This window comes from Carlito syrichta, unplaced genomic scaffold (genome assembly GCF_000164805.1).
Source record: "Carlito syrichta isolate Samal-C Ts95f unplaced genomic scaffold, Tarsius_syrichta-2.0.1 Scaffold309719, whole genome shotgun sequence".
Taxonomy (NCBI): domain Eukaryota; kingdom Metazoa; phylum Chordata; class Mammalia; order Primates; family Tarsiidae; genus Carlito; species Carlito syrichta.
In genome coordinates, this window is record NW_007253815.1 from 87,655 (window position 1) to 106,638 (window position 18,984).

Below are 18,984 nucleotides of genomic sequence, written 5' to 3' on the forward strand. Positions count from 1 at the left end.
GCAGAGCTGTGGGACCTATGCGAGAGGTCATGGATCCAACCCACTGTGGACAGGTTGGTGTTAACAGGGTTTATCCAGTGATTTGCTCTGTTACCAAGCGAGTTTGATATACTGTATTAACCTGCTGTTCAATGGGGCTGTAGTGGGTTTTGGTGCCTTTCCAGGTCTGTGACCAAAAGCCAATGGGAAGTCAAGCTTTTCCCTGTTTATGCCAGAGCTCCCAGGAATACCCCTTCTGAGTAACATTCATATCCAATTCACAGGGAAGGGATACGTTTAGAATGCCCAATGTTTGGATGGCACCCACAGCGCTTTTGGCAGCACTGAATGCCTGTTGGCACTCCATTGGGATCCCTTTTTGGTCATCTATATGAGGGGTCATACAGTCTGCGCTAAATGTGGGATGAATGTCCTCCAATACCACAACAATCCCCAAAACTCTTGCAGCTGTTTGGGAAGTGTTGGGTGGAGAAAAGCTTGTATCTTATCAGTAGCACCTGGAGGCATTACTTTTGTCTTAGTAGGCCAAATAACCCCAAGAATTTTGACTGATGAGTCAGGATCTGCAGCTTTTTTTTTTGACCACCCATCCTTTCCCTTGCATATGTTCGGTCAGCTGGGGTACTGCCTGCTCTAGGTCCTTCAGAGAATTGGGGGCTAGCATGACATCTATGTAATGAAACAGAGACACTGATGCAGGTCACCTCCAAATCTTTGCAAAATCTTTGAGTGACCATGCCATGACATAATGTAGAGTTGTCCAAATGCTTCATTGGCAGCACTACAAAGTTCATTGTCTTCCTTCCCAGGTGAATGCAAACTGATCTTGACAATCTGCATGAATATCAGTACTAAAGAAAGCATTGACCCAATCCACTACAAAATGATATGTATCCAGTTGTGTCCCTAATTGGTCCAATAAATCAGCAGTATCGAGTATAGCAGTATGCAGAGGAATTACAACTTATATTTAATTCCCAGTAGACTACCTTCATTCTCTAGGTACCATCCAGTTTCCTTAACTGGCCATACCGGAGAATTATAGGGGCTGTGAGCAGGGGCAGATTGTAGTTACCTTTGCTAAATGGTTTCTCCACTTTCTTTGTGCCCACCAGGTATTGTTTGGGAGCCACCACCTGCTGCGGTGCTGGTAGGACCATGAGCGGGCATTTATCATGCCCTCTGATTATAGCTTTAACTTAACCTTACTCGCAGGTGAAATTTGCTAGTGCTAGTTTCTAAACACAACCCTTGCAGCTCATCAGTTACTAATAGGTACTCCTTGATAGGAGATATATGTACAAAATAGAGTCTAGGGAGCAGGCAGCTGATGCGCAGGGTTAGTGTCACCCTCTGAACCTTGATTGATTTACTGACATACCCATCTATAGCAGTTAGAGGTACTTCAGATTTACGTGGGTTACATATTAGGGTGCATTCAGCTTGAGTATCCACCAAAACTATTACTCTTTGAATATTCTTTGGGGTCCAATATATACCCAGCTCAATGTGTGGCCGCTGATCTACCGAGGAGTCTCGTGCATCTTTGTATCTTGACCACCCCGCTAGGCCTGGAACCAGGGCCAGGATGGAAAGCCATCATCCTCTGGGGGAGCACTGGACTCAACCCGAGGGACGAGTGACCATTCTGTGAGCCCCTTTTTCATTATATCTTGTAATCTCAAGGATAGGACCTCCTTGTTACTGGGGGGTCCACTCTAGTACCCAGACCTCAGCCCTCTTTTCTGAGATAGGTTGGTAATGCTTTTCTTTGGGAAGTTACTTCCATAATCCCACCAACATGCCATTGGGCTGCTTATCTATCTTGTTTGCATTCGCCCCACCTTAATTAAATCTATCCACATTTGCTTGAGGGTCACCTTTATGGGACACTTTGGCCCTTTTTCCCACTTTGGGTTCTCTTTCACCTTTTACACTCCTCATTTGTCTAATCAAATCCATTTCTCCCAGGTCCATGGTAGCCTACCCAACACCCTGCACCGTCCCACCCAACAGAGATAGCACAGATATCAAAGCATACCATAAGGAGAGGGTAGGGCTGACTGCAGCACTTTATCTTTCTTTCTAGCTGTAAAGGGTACTGTGTCTGGCCCTTCAATGGGGGTCTATGTATGCATGATGCATCCCCACTTCTTGGAGGTAATCTTGTAGCCCCTTCATGGTGTTTGTTGCACCAGGGGAGGGAGGATGGACTGTCCCCCTCACTGGCCAAGCAGCCCTACACCCTGCCATGAGCTATGTTAGGAGTGAGCCATTCTCATCATGCCACCCTGTTCCATATATATGCTGTCTCAGGGAGGGATGGTTGGTAACTGAAGCCATCTTCATCAGCTCATTTCCCAATAACTCTATGCCATTGGCTCGGGTATCCCATAATTTTAGCAGCCAGCTCTCTAGCCTTTCCCTTCCCTCCTGCTTGAATTTTGCTGCCAGCTCCCCCAGCTCCACTGAAGTATATGGGCACAGGCTCCTGTGCTTATAGTGCAGTGAAGGTGGTAGGCGCTCTGGATCAGGACTTCTGTTGTGTCTTTATTTTCTGAATAATCACCATGCGAGCCCTCTCTGGGAACTTTTCCACTTCCTCTATCATCTCTATTTCCTCCTCTTCTGAGGATTCTGATTCCTTCGTGGGATCCCACTTCTGTGGGTCCCATTCACTGTGCGCTACCACAGTACGGATGCGTGCCATAGGCAACCGTCTCTCTCTCACTTTCACAAAACGCTTTGACAAATCACGTAGCTGGTCGCTTGTTTGCTCTAGCCAGTGACTTTTGTCTCTGCTTTCTGTCTGAGTTAACTGAGTGTCCTTTCCAAACTTAACTCCTGTAATCTCTGCACCTGGCTCCTAGTGGCTGACTCCTATTTGGTAGCCAGTTGGAGAAGGCAAAGCAGGGGCCATGCTACAGCCACTGAGCCTGCACAGCTGTTTTTTCTATTTTGTAATTGTTCCTTCTCATCAAACTGCTTTCAATAACTCCAGCAGTCTGGCTAGCGTTTTGGGGGTATCCCTTGCCCCTGTACTCATGTGGCGGCCCCTACCTGTTTTCCAACCTGGCCACTTAGGACCACATAGTACCAGTGGTCCACCCTGGGATTGCCCTCAGCTTACCTTCCCTTCCCTTCCCCTGTGACTTCTGCAGCCACCACAATGCCAGAAGGGAGTTCTCTGGAATATCCTGCAGACTAGCCTGCTGTTGTAACCAGATAGGCCCAAATCTTAGAGGGCTTGCCTGTGGTTACCTACTCCAAAGAAGTCACCTGGAGGTCCATCTGGAGACTTTGGCTTATTACACTTACAGGAGGGTCACTGATAGAAGGGAGTTGGTGATGAAAGAACCTGTGCTTGGGATAGCACAGCAAACAGTTTTATAATCAAGCAAATTAATTGTTCAAATTCCTATACAGTGTTTACAATCACATTAAGAGGGCTGACTACATGTCTTCAGGTTGCTTGGTTACCTGCATCCATTAACCCCAGGACTTGTTATGGGGAATATGCATATCCTGCAGAGACCAGCCTTAACCAGGGGCTATTCCCTGTGGGAGGGGCAGAAAGAAGCCAGATATAGGAGAAAGAGGCAAGGTCTGGACAATTACCCTACACCTAGTTTCAACATTTCTTGCCCCAAGCATCTGTGTAAATAATAGTTAGTTTTCAACCTGTCTAGTAAGAGAGGTGAATAACTAAATTACAGCTTTGTAATTTATTTAATGGTTATAAAACCATTAGTAATGAGCCGTTGCTCTATATTGTCATTAAAAGATTTTCACTAATTATTACTGAGTGATAATAGAGTTTACAGAATAGTATGGATATTATGATCCCAATAAATTATTCACTAATTCAACAAATGTATATTGACTGCCTACTTTGTGCTAGGCAGTGGTCTGGGCACTTGGGATACATGAGTGAAAAAAAGTGTAGAAAGACTTTAGTAGGAAGCCACAATGCTAATAAGTTCATCCATAACAAATGTGTAATTGTTGGAAGAAGATTCTTCATGTCTCTTGTGTATTTCTGCACACCTTATGAGCAGAGAGGCATTAGGTATTTGTTCTGGATTACCTTTTAAATGATATATAATGAATAGCCTTGAAAAATACATAATCTCCAACTGGAACAGAGGGCAAGTTGGTTTACTGTGTAGTGTAATGAAGCTAATGTCTTCCTTCAGGACCAAGGTCAGGGAGGTTTCTTTATATAAGATACGGGTTCCCCAGGTTAAGGTTCCTTAGCTGTGATTCAAACCCATTACATACACAGCATCTACTCAGGCCTCTCTGAGTTGCCCGGTAGGACTTGGGGGACAAGAGGAACCAATGTGAACCTGAAGCTCATGTGGCTGTCTGTGCATGAATAATTCTTTTTTGGTCTCTGACTTAGGAATCTTCTGTCTTCTGCCAGCATCCAAGAAATGGGGGCAGACTAATGGTTATTGTTAGGTTAAAAATATATATCCTAGCAGGACTTCCAAATATTAGGTCAGGTCTACCAGGATGGGGTTGTGCAATCTGGTGCCGCGAGAAGGATACAAAGAATTGCACAACAGTTAGATTGAAAACGCCTTTGGGAGGCTGAGGTGAGTAGACTGCCTGAGCCCGCGGGTTCGTGACCCGCCTGGGCAGCGAGACTTCATCTCTACAATAAAAAAAAAAAAATCAGCTGGGCATGGTAGTGCATGCCTGTAATTCCGGCTACTCGGAAGGCTGAGGTGGAAGGATCTCCGGAGCCCAGCAGGCGAGGCTGCGGTGGCCGGGAGCGGCCACTGCACTCCAGTCTGGGCGACCGAGTGAGACTCCAACTCAAAAAAAAAAAAAAAAAAAAAGAAAAGTATAGTTTATTTAGAAAATAAGTTAGAGAGGAGATTCACCTCTCCAAGGTAGGAGAGAGGGCCAAAGCTTCGGAAACATGGCGGCGACCATAGCTCAAAGAGCACAAGACCACCCCAGAGTTTAGTAAAGCAGTGGCTGCTGGCTACATGAGGTCGAATGCTTTTAAACATTCCCCTTTGATGGGGCAGGTTGTTAAGGTGGTTGGGTAGTGGACTGCTCCATGTCATCATGAAGGGGCAGGTACTCACAGGTACTGACAATAGGTGATGGACAGCAGGCAGATGGGTGTGTTAGTCCCATGACAGTTGCCATGTTGATGGAGTCTGTGTCATGAAGGTCCTGAAATACTGATTAGGTTAACTTGTTTGCAAAACAAGCTGGGGAGGTGGTTGTGAAGCAATTATCAATAGCCACCTCTGAGAAACCATTCTGTCCTTGGCTAGTGATTAGAGGGAAAATTAAAGTGAACTGCTAGAAAAATATGACAAAGCTAAGCAATGTTAAAATGACTGCTGTTTGGTTATATTAACTCTGTATTGTGTCCTTTCAGTTTTCTTGCAAATAGGCTTATTTTTAATTTTTATTTTTTTCTTCTGAGTTGGAGTCTCACTCAGTCACCCAGGCTGGAGGGCAGCGGCTCGCTCCCAGGTACCGCAGCCTCACCTGCTGGGCTCCGGCGATCCTTCCGCCTCAGCCTTCCAAGTAGTTGCAACTATAGGCACACACACTACCTTGCTGGGCTAATATTTTTATGTTAATTTTAAGGGAGCTGAGTTTAACTTACAGCTTCTATTTCTTGGTACTGCGTTTAATTACTAAAAGGGTAGTGGACATTTTTGCTACTTTTCTCTGGAAACACTATGAGATGTCTGGATAATACAATCAATTTTATCTTCAAAGTCACATACGAAAACATTCAAGAGCTATTGTCTGTTTAATCATATCCCAGTGCCTGTTTTTATGTACAAATTTCATATGTTAGAGATCTTACTGAACAGTATATGGAAAGTACAGGCAAATTTAACTTTATTAGATACTTCATCAGCTCGGTACTTAAATATTGTTGTCATAAATTGAGCTTTCTTTCATTACTACTTTTGAATAAACATGCTTTTTGATCTATCTTTGGTAAAGATGATTCATTCCTTTAAGGGACACAGTTCTCTTTTTCAAAGAAGGAGTTTATTCTGCTTTTGCAATATTTTAACTATTCTGTTATTGATGAATATTTAGGCTGATTCTATTTCTGCTGCCGAATTTAATCATTGTAAAATTAACTTTAAATGATTTTTAATGTTTCTGAAATTGAGATATGTTTAAAAGTAGGTAGCGTCTTGCTATCACTATTTGCCACTCTATTTAAAATGAAAAATCTTATCCCCCACCTCCAGCCCTCTTTTATCTCCTTTCCCAGTTTTATTTCTCCACATTGCACTTTTACCAACTGTCATATTGTTCATTGTCTTCCTCCCCTCAAGAGGGCAGAAATCTTTTTGCTTTATTTTACCACTGTATTTTTACCTCCAAGAACATTATCTGAAACAGAATGAGTACTCAATAAATATCTGTTGAATGACTGAAGAAACTCTTCGGTGTTTACCGTGGTCCAGATGCTGTGCTAAGTCCTTTCTGTCCTTGAATCATTTTGTTCTTAGAAGAACCTCATGAGGCAGGTATTCTAATGAGAATAGGAAACTAAGGTTTAGGAGAAGGTTAATTTGATTAATATCATTCAGTTTATAAGTGGTGGAGCTTGAATTTACCTTACTATCCCAGATCCTTAACTTCTGTGTTAGACTATACTCTGCAACAAATTGTATGATTTATTTAGTTCTTTCTTTCTTTTTAAACAGGAAGAAGAGAATTTATCCAAAGATTAAAACTTGAAGCAACCCTAAATGTGCATGATGGCTGTGTAAGTAATAGTTGATTCTGTACTGTGAAGGACTTTAATGCCAAGAGTTTAAATATTGGATGGTATGCCCTAATCCTCCCAGAAATGATTTTGACTATAATAAAGTGAGGATAAAGTTTTACATTAAAACATGAGTATGTTTTTAATTTAGAAGAGTATATGCAAGGTTTTTTAAAGTACAGATTAGTTTTCTAATATTATCAAAAGGCTTCCATCTCTTTTACTGGCTTTTGTGAAGGTTGCTAGTAACCTTCCTATCTCCAAATCTTGTGGTCACTTCTTAGAAACTTTAGGCATCAGTTGAACATAACTTCTTTTTGAAATACTTTTTTCTCTTGGTTTCTGCTGACACCTCACTCTCTTGGTTTTCTTTCTATCCCATAAGCTCACTGCATCTTCATCTTCTTAGCTGATTCCTCTACTTCTTGACCTTCAGATGTTCGGTGCACAATGACCCTGTTCTGGAACCTCCCACCCTGTTTTCTCTCAGTGCTAAATGGCCTTATCCAGTGTCATATTTAAAAAGCAAAACAACAAAACAGGAATTTCACCTCTTCCCAGAATATCAGATTCATAATTCTTATATCCAGCTTTCTACTTACCATTTCCGATTGCATATCTAGTAGGCACCTACAAATTTAGCAGGTCCAAAACAGAGCCCTTTCTTCTTTAATTTTTATTATAAAAACTTAAAAGTACTTTTTATTTAATCATCACCTAGCCTTAGCAGTTGTCAAAATTTCATCACATTTTCTTTTTAATTTCATTTTTCTTTTTCCCCCCTACTTGCTCACGTATTATAAAGCAAGTCTTAACTGTTATCTCATTTTACCCTTATATGTAAGCCTAAAAACCATGGGCATGTTTTTGGATATCCAACATGGCATTATATAATTTAATAGGATTGACAGTATTTTTTCAGTATCATCTAATATATAGTTGATAATCAAATTTCCTTCATTCAAAAAAAATGTCTTTTTATAGCTGTTCATTTGAAAGGTGATCTAGGCCAAGCCCATCCCTTAATTTCTGTGCTGCTTATATTTCTGTTCATCTAGAGCACTGTTGCATCCTTTTGTACTCTGCCATCTATTTGTTACAGAAACCAGGTTAGTTTTACCATAGAATGTTTTACATTTTCTTGTGGTGTTATTTAACTCTTTTTTGTATCTTCTGTATGTCCTGTAAATAAAAGTTATTGCTAGAGGTTTGCTTAGATACTGGCTCAACTTTCTTTGCAGGAATCCTTATAGATTTCCTTATAGAAATCCTATATACTTCATATTTTATCAACAAAGGAGACACATATTGTTTTGTTGCCTACTTTTAGTGATGCCAAGATTTATCATAGGATTTGAGTAGCCAAAGCAAATACTTGATTTTCTCCCCTAAATCTGTAACCTTGTTCACTTCTGTAAATAGAGTGTCATTCATCCAGCTATTTACATGGAAAAATTTCAAGTTATTCTTGATCTCTCTTTTCCTAAACTGACATATTCGGTCTATCCAGAAGTAAATTTTACCTACGGAATAAATCTGGAATCTACCCACTTCTTTCTGTCTGCTACCACCTAATGTAAGCTATCCTCTTCTCTTGCCTAGACCACTGTAGTATCCTCTTATCTGGTCTCTTTTACTCCACTTGTGTTTTCCTAGAATTCATTCAACACATAGATGCTAGATTACACATACAAAACAGGTCATGTTACTATTTTTGTATTACTTTTTTCCTTCATAGGGTTGTAAGGCATAGTTTGGTTGACAAAGGCAGAAGTGTGGAGAAACATCTTTATGAAATAAGCCCTATGACCTGAGTTTGCTAGGCTGTTTTTTTTTCTACCCCTGAGAGTCAATGGACAAATAAAGGCTGGCAATTACTGAAAATTAAAGTATATTCAGTTATATTTATAAAAGTATTATCTCTGTACATTGACATTTCATTCATTCTATTTCATTATGGAAGGTGATTCAAACATTATACTTTTGAACTGCTTTTTTTTTTTTTAAGAAACAGCTATCAAAACAAATATGAAGTTTAAGGCTGAGGAAATCTATGTTTTAACAGACACTTCAGGTGATTTTGATGTAGGTGATCAATGGATCTTACTTTGGAATACACTGCTATAACTGTTAATTGAAAACATAAGACTATAAAGATAATTTGGAAAGAAATTATGACAAGGAAAAGAGGGCATAGGTCCTAACTCTAAAGAACTCAGCATTTAAAACTTAAGCAAAGAGGGCCAGTTGTGGTGGCTCATTTCTATAATCCCAGGACATTAGGAGGCAAAGGTGGGAGGATTGCTTGAGCCCAGGAGTTCGAGACCAGCCTACACAACATAGTGAGACCTTGTTTCTACAGAACATTAGCCAGATGTGGTAGCATGTGCCTGTAGACCCAGCTACTCAGGAGGCTGAAGTAGAATGATTGCCTGAGCCTAGGAAGTTGAGGCTGTGGTGAGCTGTGATCATGCCACCAAACTCCTGGGAGGTCAAAATAATATATGTACATAACTAAATAGCTTATATATAAAAGTAATAGACTTGTCCTCCTTTATTCCTGTCTTACTCTCCAAAGGAAACTCTTTTAGTCATTTTTTATTTCAAATCTTTTGGTAATTTCTTTCATGTCTCTATATAATATTCTTATACTACTCTTTGTTTAATGGCCAACTTTGGGTATTGATATTGATTCCATGCTATGATAGGTGAGGATTTAACTAAATTATGCAAATCTCACTTTCTAAGACTTAGACTTCTCAGAATCATTGTTACTGTTCTTAGTCTCCCCGGTGGTCAGTTTAATTTTAAGCATCATATATAAACATCCTTTTGTTTGTCATTCATAGATGGTATTTCTTGAATCCCCATAGAGACATTAAATGCTTCCACTCTTCCTTCTACCTTCCAGTCTTTCTATTTCACTCCTCTGTCAGGTATGTTTGCTTTTATATTGTCAGTGTTGGTTACATTTACCCTTTATTCTGTAATCAAGTTGCCTTCTGTAATTTGCCTAATTTTTAAAGTTGAAATTCTGTGAATGATATTAATAAATCTTATATGTAGGTATGTGACTTTACTTAGTTTTTTTTTACTTAACTAAGCTTCAAAATAAGGAGAAGAAAGTACATGAAAAAATTCTATATTTGTTTACGACACTCATCTACTCAAAACTCTCCAGTAGATTGCCAGCATATTTATACTAAAACCAAAGGCTTTTTTATTGCTTGCAAGGTTCTGCATTTTTTTGGCCTTGCTACCTTTAGTTTCATCACTTGCTATGTTCTCCTTTATACATATTTGTTTTGGTTACACCTATTTTTTTGCTATTCCTAAATATACCAAGTACACTTCTGCCTTATATATTTTATGTCTTATAGCTAAACTCTCTTCCGCCACATATTTGTGAAGCTTACCTCTTCATTTCATTTAACTCTCTTTTCAAGTTACCCATCAGAGAAGCTTTCCCTGAGCACCCTAATTAAATAACATTCCACCTCTGGTCAGTATTTTTCTCTCTATACCATTGTGTTTCCTGGTACTTACTGTCTGGCATCATAATTATACAAATATACATATTTATTTGTTCATAGTCTGCATATCTGCCCTTCTGCTCTGGCACACTAGATTCAAAAAATAACATCAGAAAGTTATTTTTTTCATTTACATATCAAGAGGAATGCTTAGCACATATGTAGTACTTTAGGAATTGTTCATTGAAGAGGCAGAATGTGTATTATTTGTTAGATGTAATATCCTTGAAGGACCTTTAAGATCAAATCTTTCATCTCACCCAAAGGAGAATTTACTATTGTCAATTTCAGATAGATTCTCCTTCATGATGTATGGTTGCTTTTATGATATTCTCAAGTTTTTACGAGTTGTGAATTCTACATTTTCCCATTTAAAAAATTTTCTTTCAGGTTTTACTGAGTATATTCTCAAATATTTTTCTAAGGGTGACTGGAAAGTAAACATTTCTCCCAAGCTTAAACATGTCTTTTTTCTTTGGTTTCATACTTGATTGGCGGTTTCAGTAGGCATTCGGTTGGACATTATTTTCAGTCAGTGGTTTTGAAGACCTTAAACAAATGTTTTCTAGTATTCAGTGTAGCTGATAAGAATGATGCCAGTCCAATCTACTTACTTTTTATTACTGCATAATAATTTTAGTTCCCTTTGTTAATTACCTCTTAAATTTGTGTTGAAATTTTTATAGAGATTTCTAAGAGCTTTATTGTGATATAATTGACAGTATATATTTAAAGTGTACAATTTCATAAGTTTAACATATGTAAACATGCATGAAGTTATTGCCACATTTAAGATAATGAGCATATCAATCACCCCCTAAATGTGTGCTTTCATTTTTTGGGGGGGGTGGCTTGATTTACTTTATTTTTTTGTATGAAAACCCTATGTTGTTGCCACCGCTGGAGCCTGGTTCCCTCTGCACAGAGACTCTGGTGTGGGTATTGACGAGATGATCGGTGAATTCCTGATAAGGAGACTTGGTGAATACTGTCTTTCCAGAGGTCAGGAGTCAAGTAACTATAGGTCTTAGAGATGGCATCAATGGTGGCCTTGGCGAAGTTGCCCAGGGTGGCACCGCAGCCCCTGGCTGAGGTATAGTCGTCATCGATGCCAGTCATCATCAGCAGTTTCTTTGGCACTGGGGCTGAATCCATGCCAGTGCCCCTGGGGGCAGGGATAAGGCGCACCAGCACAGAGCCTCAGCTGCCAGTCACCTTGCAAGGGACGGTGTGGGACTTGCTGATCTTGTTCCCCCAGTAGCCTCTCCGCACAGGGATGATGGATAGCTTAGCCAAGATGATGACCCCCCCGATGGCTGTGGCTACTTCTTTGGAGCACTTAACACCTAGACCGACGTGTCCATTGTAGTCCCCGATGGCAACAAAGCCTTGAACCTGGTCTGCTGGCCAGCACGGGTCTGCTTTTGCACTGGCATGATCTTCAAAACCTCATCCTTCAGAGAGGCGCAAGGAAGAAGTCGATGATCTCAGACTCCTTGATGGGCAGGGAGAAGAGATAGATCTCCTCCAGTGACTTGATCTTCATGTCCTTGACCAGACGGCCCAACTTAGTGACTGGTATCCACTCCTTGTCCTTGGCCTTGCCTCTGCGAGCTCTGCAGCCTCATGCCTGACCCCGACCACAGCGGTGACCTCGGCCCCCAAGGCCGCTGCAGAAACCTCGGTGAAAGCCATCGTGGCCCCTGGGCCTCCGGGGCTCTCCCGCTGCACTGGCGTCATCTGCCATTTGGTGTTTTTTGGGAGAAAAAGCACTTTTATTTCTTACAACCATCCTCAACCCCAGTAAACCAATGATTTTTATTCTGTTGCTATAAATTAGTTTGCATTTTCTAGAATTTTACATACATTGAATCATTTCGTGTGTACCTTTTAAAATTTGTCTTAAGGTTTACTTAGAATAATTATTTTAGGATTCATGTTGTTGAATGTATCAATAAGTTTATACTGTTGAATAACATTCATTGTACAGGTATATTGTAATTTGTTTATCTGTTCACCTGTCAATGGACATTGGCTTGCATCCAGTTAGGGACTATTATAAATAAAGTTGCCATGAACACTTATGTATAGTCTTTGTGTAGATATATGCTTTTATTCTTCTTTGATAAATACTTATCTATAAGTGGAATAAATGGATCATACAGTAGGTATATGCTCAACTTTTTAAGAAACAAATTGTTTTCCAATGCCATTGTACCATTTAACATTCCCACCATAGGATGTAGAAGTTCCAGTTGAGGCCAGGCTCCGTTGCTCAACCCGTAATCCCAGCACTATGGGAGGCTGAGGCAAGTGATTGCCTGAATCCGCTAGTTTGAGACCAACCCAGGCAACTTGGCAAGACCTTGTTTCTACAATAAATAAAAAATTAGCCAGGCGTGGTAACGTGCGCCTGTAGTTCCAGATACTTAGAAGGCTGAGGCAGAAGGATCACCGGAACCCAGCAGGTTGATGCTGGAATGGCCGTGAGCGTGCCATTGCACTCCAGCCTGGGCGACAGAGTGAGACTCCAACGCAAAAAAAAAAAAAAAAGTTCCAATTGATCTAATGTCCTCACTAACATTTGTTGTGGTCAGTTTTTGTTTTGTTTCTTTTTAAATTTTAGACACTCTAATAGGTATTAGTTATATCACATGGTGGTTTAAATTTCCTGCCCTATTTATTTTTACATAATCATCTGTGTCTGGAAACTTCTTAAACTCACTTATTAGATCTAGTAGCTTTTTTTTTTTTTAATTCCCATGGAATTAAATATATAATGTTTGTTTTAATTCCCATGGAATTAAAAAAAAAGCTACTAGAACTAATAAGTGAAGTAAAATTATCTTCATTCTGAACCCGCTAGTTCCCCCGCTAGATCATTTTACTTCTCTTCCAGTCTGAATTCTTTCTGTTTATTTTTCTTGCCTTATTTCACTGGCTAGTACTCTAAGGTTGGAAAGAAGTGTTGGAAGCAGACACCCTTGACTTGTTCTGCTCTTAGAGAGAAAGCTTAACCATTAAGTATGATGTTAGTAGTAGTTTTTTCATGGATGCTCATTATCAGGTTGAGGATATTCCTTTCTATTCTGAACTTGCTGAGAGCTACTATCAGAAATCATTACTGGATTTTGTCTACTGTCGTTTCTGCAATTACTGAGATGATCATGTGATTTTTCTTTTTTAGTCTGTTATGATTGTGAATTACACTGATTAATTTTTGAGTGTTAAAACAGTTTTGCATTCCAGAAATACACTCTATTTGGCCATGTTTATTATATTTTTTAATGTGTACTTTTATTTAGTTTGCTAAAATTTTATTTTAGAATTTTTGCATTAAAGAAATTGGTCTGTGGTTTTATTTTCTTGTACAGCGAGTTGGAAAGTATTTTGACCTCTTAGTTTTATGAAAGACTTTGTTCAGAATTATTTATTTTTTTAACTGTTTGGCAGAATTTATCAGTAAAACCATCTATCTGGGCCTGGAATTTTCTTTGTGGGAAATGTCTAACTATAATCCATTTCTTGAATAAAAATAGACTGTTCAAGGTATCTATGTCTTGAGTGAAACTTGTTTAGTATGTGTGCTTCAGTGAACTTGTTTATTTTATGTAAGTTGTTGAATTTATTGATATAAAGTTGTTGAAGATATTCCCTTTATCTTTAAATATTCATAGAACCTGTAGTGTATTATAGTAGCTCTCTTACTACTGATGTTGGTAATAGGTTCTCTCCCTTTCTTCCTGACTAATCTGGCTTATTTGTCTTCTCAAAGAACTAGCTTCTGTTTTCATTAATTTTCTTTATTGATAGTCTCCTGTTTCTACTTTATCAGTATCTGCTAAGATATTATTTGCAATCTTCTGAAAACTTTGGGTTTCATTTGTTCTTAATTTTATAATTTTTTGAGTAGAGCTGAGGTCATTGATATGAGACCTCTGTCTTTTCTAATATTAGTTTTTTTGGTGGTATACATTTCCTTCTAACAACTGAATTAGCTATGACCCATAAGTTGAGATATGTTGTGTTTTTATATTCATTCAACTTAAAATACTTTTTATTGTAATTTCTTCTTTGACCATCTGTTATTTCTATGATCATCTGTTATTTTCTTAGTTTCCCAACATATTTTTCTGTTAATGATTCTAATTTAATTACATTTTGGTCAGAGAACATACTCTCAATGACTTGTAGTCTTACATATTTAATGTTTGTTTTATGGCTCAGAAAATCGTCTATATTGGCAAATGTCTTTTGTGCACTTAAAAAGACTGCATATTTGGATGTTTTTTAGTTGTCATAGTCATGGTGGTATATCTAGTCCATTTTATTCCATCTTGACTGTAAGTAGATGTTTAATTACTTTTTTTTGATTCAGAGTCTCACTCTGTCGCCCCAGGTTGGAGTACAGTGGCATGCTCATGGCCACTGTAGCCTCGACCTGCTGGACTCAGGTGATCCTTCTGCCTCAGCCTTCCATGTAGCTGGAACCACAGGCTGCCACCACGCCTGGCTAATTTTTTGATTTATTGTACAGATGAGGTTTTGCTGTGTTGCTCAGGTTGGTCTTGAATCCCTGAGCTCAGGCAATCCTCTCATCTCTGCCTCCCAAAGTGCTGGGATTACAAGTGTGAGCTACCCTGTCCAGCCTTTAATTACTTTTTATAAATGTAAATATAGGCCAAGGTTGGTGGCTCATGCCTAATTTCAGTACTCTGGAAGGCTGAGGTGGGAGGACTGCTTGAGCCCAGGAGTTTGAGACCAGCCTAGGCAACATGGTGAGACCTTGTACGAAATTTAAAAATTAGCTGAGCATAGTTGTGTGTGCCTGTAGTTCTAGACTAGGAGGCTGAGGCGGAAGGACTGCCTAAGCCCTGTGGTGGCTGGTCGAGTTCAAGGCTGTTTGTCAGTTGTATATTTGGGTTGTTTTCATTTTTTTGCTATGATGAATTAATGCAGCAGTGAACATTTGTGTAGAAGTTTTTGTGTGATGTAAGTTTTCAGTGTTTTTGGGTATATAGTTGGTTGCAGAATTTCTGGATCATATGGCAAATTGATATTTCACTTTTTGAGGAGCTATCAAACTGTTTTCCAAAGGGGTGTACCATTTTGCATTTCTAACAGCAGTGTATAGCATTCCAGTTTCTCAACATCCTTATCAGCTCTTGTTATTTTCTGTTTCTTTTTTTGTTTTTGTTTGTTTGTTTGTTTGTTTTTTTGAGTTGGAGTCTCACTCGATCGCCCAGACTGGAGTGCAGTGGCCGCTCCCGGCCACCGCAGCCTCGACCTGCTGGGCTCCAGCGATCCTTCCGCCTCAGCCTTCCAAGTAGCTGGAACTACAGGCACGCTCTACCACGCCCAGCTCATTTTTGATTTAATGTAGAGATGAGATCTCGCCAAGTTGCCCAGGCAGGTCTCGAGCCCGCGGACTCAGGCAATCCACTCACCTCAGCCTCCCAAAGGTGTGGGATTACAGGCTGAGCCACCGAGCCCGGCTAGTCAACATTTTTTTTAAGGTTTTATTTTTTTTAGAATTGTAATAGGTTCATAGCAAAATTGAGGGAATGGTATAGAAAGAGGCATAGCCTCTTTCATTATCAACATCTCCTGTGACAGCAGTACACTTGTTATAATTGATAAAACTACATTCACAAATCATAATCACCCAAAGTCCATAGTTTATATTAAGACTCACTCTTGGTGTTGGACATTCTGTGGATTTGGACAAATGTGTAATGTTGTGTATCTACCATTATATTATCAGATAGAGTTGTTTCACTGTCTTGAAAACACCGATATGACACCTAGAGGAAATGCTTATTAGAGCATTTTGGATTTCAGATGTCTGCATTAGGGATATTCAAGCAATAAATAAAACCCAAATCTGAAGAAGTCTGAAATCAGAAACACTTCTGTCCCAAGCATTTCAGATAAGGGATACTCAGCCTGTATTTTCTCACTATTAAGTATGATATTAGCTGTAGATTTGTTTTGCAGATATGCTTATGAAGATATTTTATAGATATTCACGTTGAGGAATTTCCACTTCTTTTCTACTTTATTGAGAGGTTTTTTTTTTGTTTTTAAATCATGAATGGGTATTGGATTTTGTCAAATACTTTTTCTGTATCTATTGATAATGATTGTGTCATTTTTCTTCTTTAGCCTGTTAATTTGATGGGTGACATAAATTGATTTTTTTAGTGTTGAACCGACATTGCATGTGTGAGGTAAATCCCATTTTTGCATCTATGTTTATGAGAGATACTGGTTTGTAGCTTTTTCTTGTAATGTCTTTGTCTGGTTTTGATAGTAGAGTAATACTGGTTTCATGGAATGAGTTTAGAAGTATTTGCTATACTTCTGTCTCTTGAAAGAGATGATAAAGAATTGGCCTGATTTCTTCCTTAAGGGTTTGGTAGAATTCACTAGTGAACCCATCTGGGCCTGATGCATTCTGTTCTGGTAGGTTATTAAACTTTATCAATTTCTTTAATTGATATAGTCCTATTGGTATCATCTGTTTCTTCTTGTGTGAATTTTGGCAGTTGTTTCTTTGAAAAAATTGGTCCATTTCTTCTAGGATGTCAAATATGTGGAAATAGAGTTATTCATAATATTCTTTCATTGTCCTTTTGATGTTCATGAGATCTGTAGTGTTGTCCCCTCTTTCATTTCTGTTACTAGTAATTTGTGTCTTTCTTTTCCTCTTAGTCTGGCTAGAGGTTTGTCAATTTTATTCATCTTTTCAAAGAACCAGCTGTTGTTTGCATTGATTTTGTTTATAGATTTCCTGCTTTCAGTTTCATCGATTTCTGCTCCAATTTTTATTATTTTGTTTCTTTTGCTGAACTTTGACTTAATTTGCTTTTCCTTTTCTATTTTCTAAGGTGAGAACTTATATGACTGATTTTTAAATCTTTTTCTTTAAAAAAATTGTAAATTTTTTCCCTAAGAACTACTTTTGTTGTACCTTACAAACTTTAATTAGTTATGTTTTGATTTTCATTTATTTCAAAATATTTTGACATTTTTCTTGAAATTTCTTCTTCGACTCGTGTAATTTCAAAGTATGTTGTGAACGTCCATGTATTTTGGTATTTTCCAGTTGTACTTCTCTTACTGATTTCTGATTTAATTCTATTGTAGTCTGAGAGTAGACACTGTATGATTTCTGTTCTTTTAAATTCTTTGAAATGAATTTTAAGGCCCAGAATGTGATCTGTCTTGGTAAATATTCCATGTGAGCTTGAGAAAACTGCATTCTGCTGTTGGATAAAGTAGTCTATAAATATCAATTAAATACAGATAATTGATGATGATGCTGCGTTCAACTATGTCCTTACTATTTTCTGCCTGCTGGATCTGTATATTGCTGATAGAGGAGTTGTTGAAATCTCCAAGTATGATAGTGGATTGAGTCATCTATTTTGTGTTGTTCCTGCAGTTTTTGCCTCACATAATTTTAATCTCTGTTGTGAAAGCACATGTTAGGAACTGGAATATTATCATGGGGAACCTGACCTCTTTGTTATTATGAAATGCTGTTCTTTCTCCCTGATAACTTTTCTTGCTTTGAAGTCTGGTTTGTCTAAAATTAATATAACTACTTTTACTTTCTTTTGATTTGTATTAGCATGGTATGTTTTTCTCAGATTGTTAACTTTTTTTTTTCTTGAGTGTGGTGGCACATTTGCTGCCACTGTAGCCTTGACAGTAGGTGATCTTTCCACTTCAGCCTTCCAAGTAGTTGGAACTACAGGTGTGTGCTACCACCCTCAGCTAATTTTTTTTTTTTTTTTTTAAATAGTAGAGATGAAGTCTCACCATGTTGCCCAGGTTGGTCTCGAACCCGTGGCCTCAGGCATTCCTCTCGCCTCCACCTCCCAAAGTGCTGGGATTATAGGTGTGAGCCACCACACCCTGCTAGTTTGTTAACTTTTAATCTATATGTGTCTTTATATTTAAAGTGAGTTTCTCAACCAGGTATGGTGGCTCATGCCTGTAATCCCAGCACTTTGAGAGGCCAAGGCAAGAAGATTGCTTGAGCCCAGGAGTTCAAAACCAGTCTGCGCAACATAGCAAGACCTCATCTACACAAAATAAAAAAATCAGTTGGATGTGGTTTTGCATGCCTCTAGTCCCAGCTACTTGGGAGGCTGAGGTGGAAGGATCTCCTGAGCCCAGGGAGTGAGTCTGCAGTAAGTGGTGATCATGCCACTGCACTCCAGCCTGAGTGATAGAGTAAAACCCTGATGCAAAAACAAAAACACACCCAAAGTGGGTTTCTTGTAAACAACAGGTATTTGGGTCTTGTTTTTTGATCGACTGTGACAATCTGTCTTTTAATTGGTGCAATTAGATCATTGACAAAGTAATTATTAATATCTCTCATATTTGTTATTGTTTTTTATTTGTTGCCTTTGTTCTTTGCTTCTAATATTTTCTTCCATTCTGCTGTCTTTTGTGGTTTTAGTTGAGCTATGTTCCTTTATTTTCCCTCTTTCCTTAGTGTTTATAGTTATATTTATTTATTTATTTATTTATTGAGTTGGAGTCTTACTCTGTCGTCCAGGCTGGAATGCAGTGGCACATTCATGGCCACCCCAGTGTCGACTTGCTGGGCTCCAGCGATCCTGCCTCAGCCTTCCAAGTAGCCAGAACTATAGGGTGCGCTACCAC

At 38.9% G+C, this 18,984-nt stretch overlaps 1 protein-coding gene and 1 pseudogene across 2 annotated transcripts in view; one reads left to right on the forward strand and one right to left on the reverse strand.

Annotated features, from left to right (window-relative positions):
* Positions 1–18,984, forward strand: part of DCAF6 (DDB1 and CUL4 associated factor 6) — a 152,751-nt gene that overhangs the window by 14,087 nt on the left and 119,680 nt on the right. The window contains exon 2 of one of the 2 annotated variants that reach the window (XM_021717374.1): positions 6,708–6,769. In XM_021717374.1, coding sequence (XP_021573049.1) covers positions 6,708–6,769 — 62 coding nt within the window. Of the gene's footprint in view, positions 1–6,706; positions 6,770–18,984 lie in introns of those variants that run through there. The other variant, XM_021717375.1, reaches the window with a different exon arrangement.
* Positions 11,186–12,049, reverse strand: LOC103270054 (annotated as a pseudogene).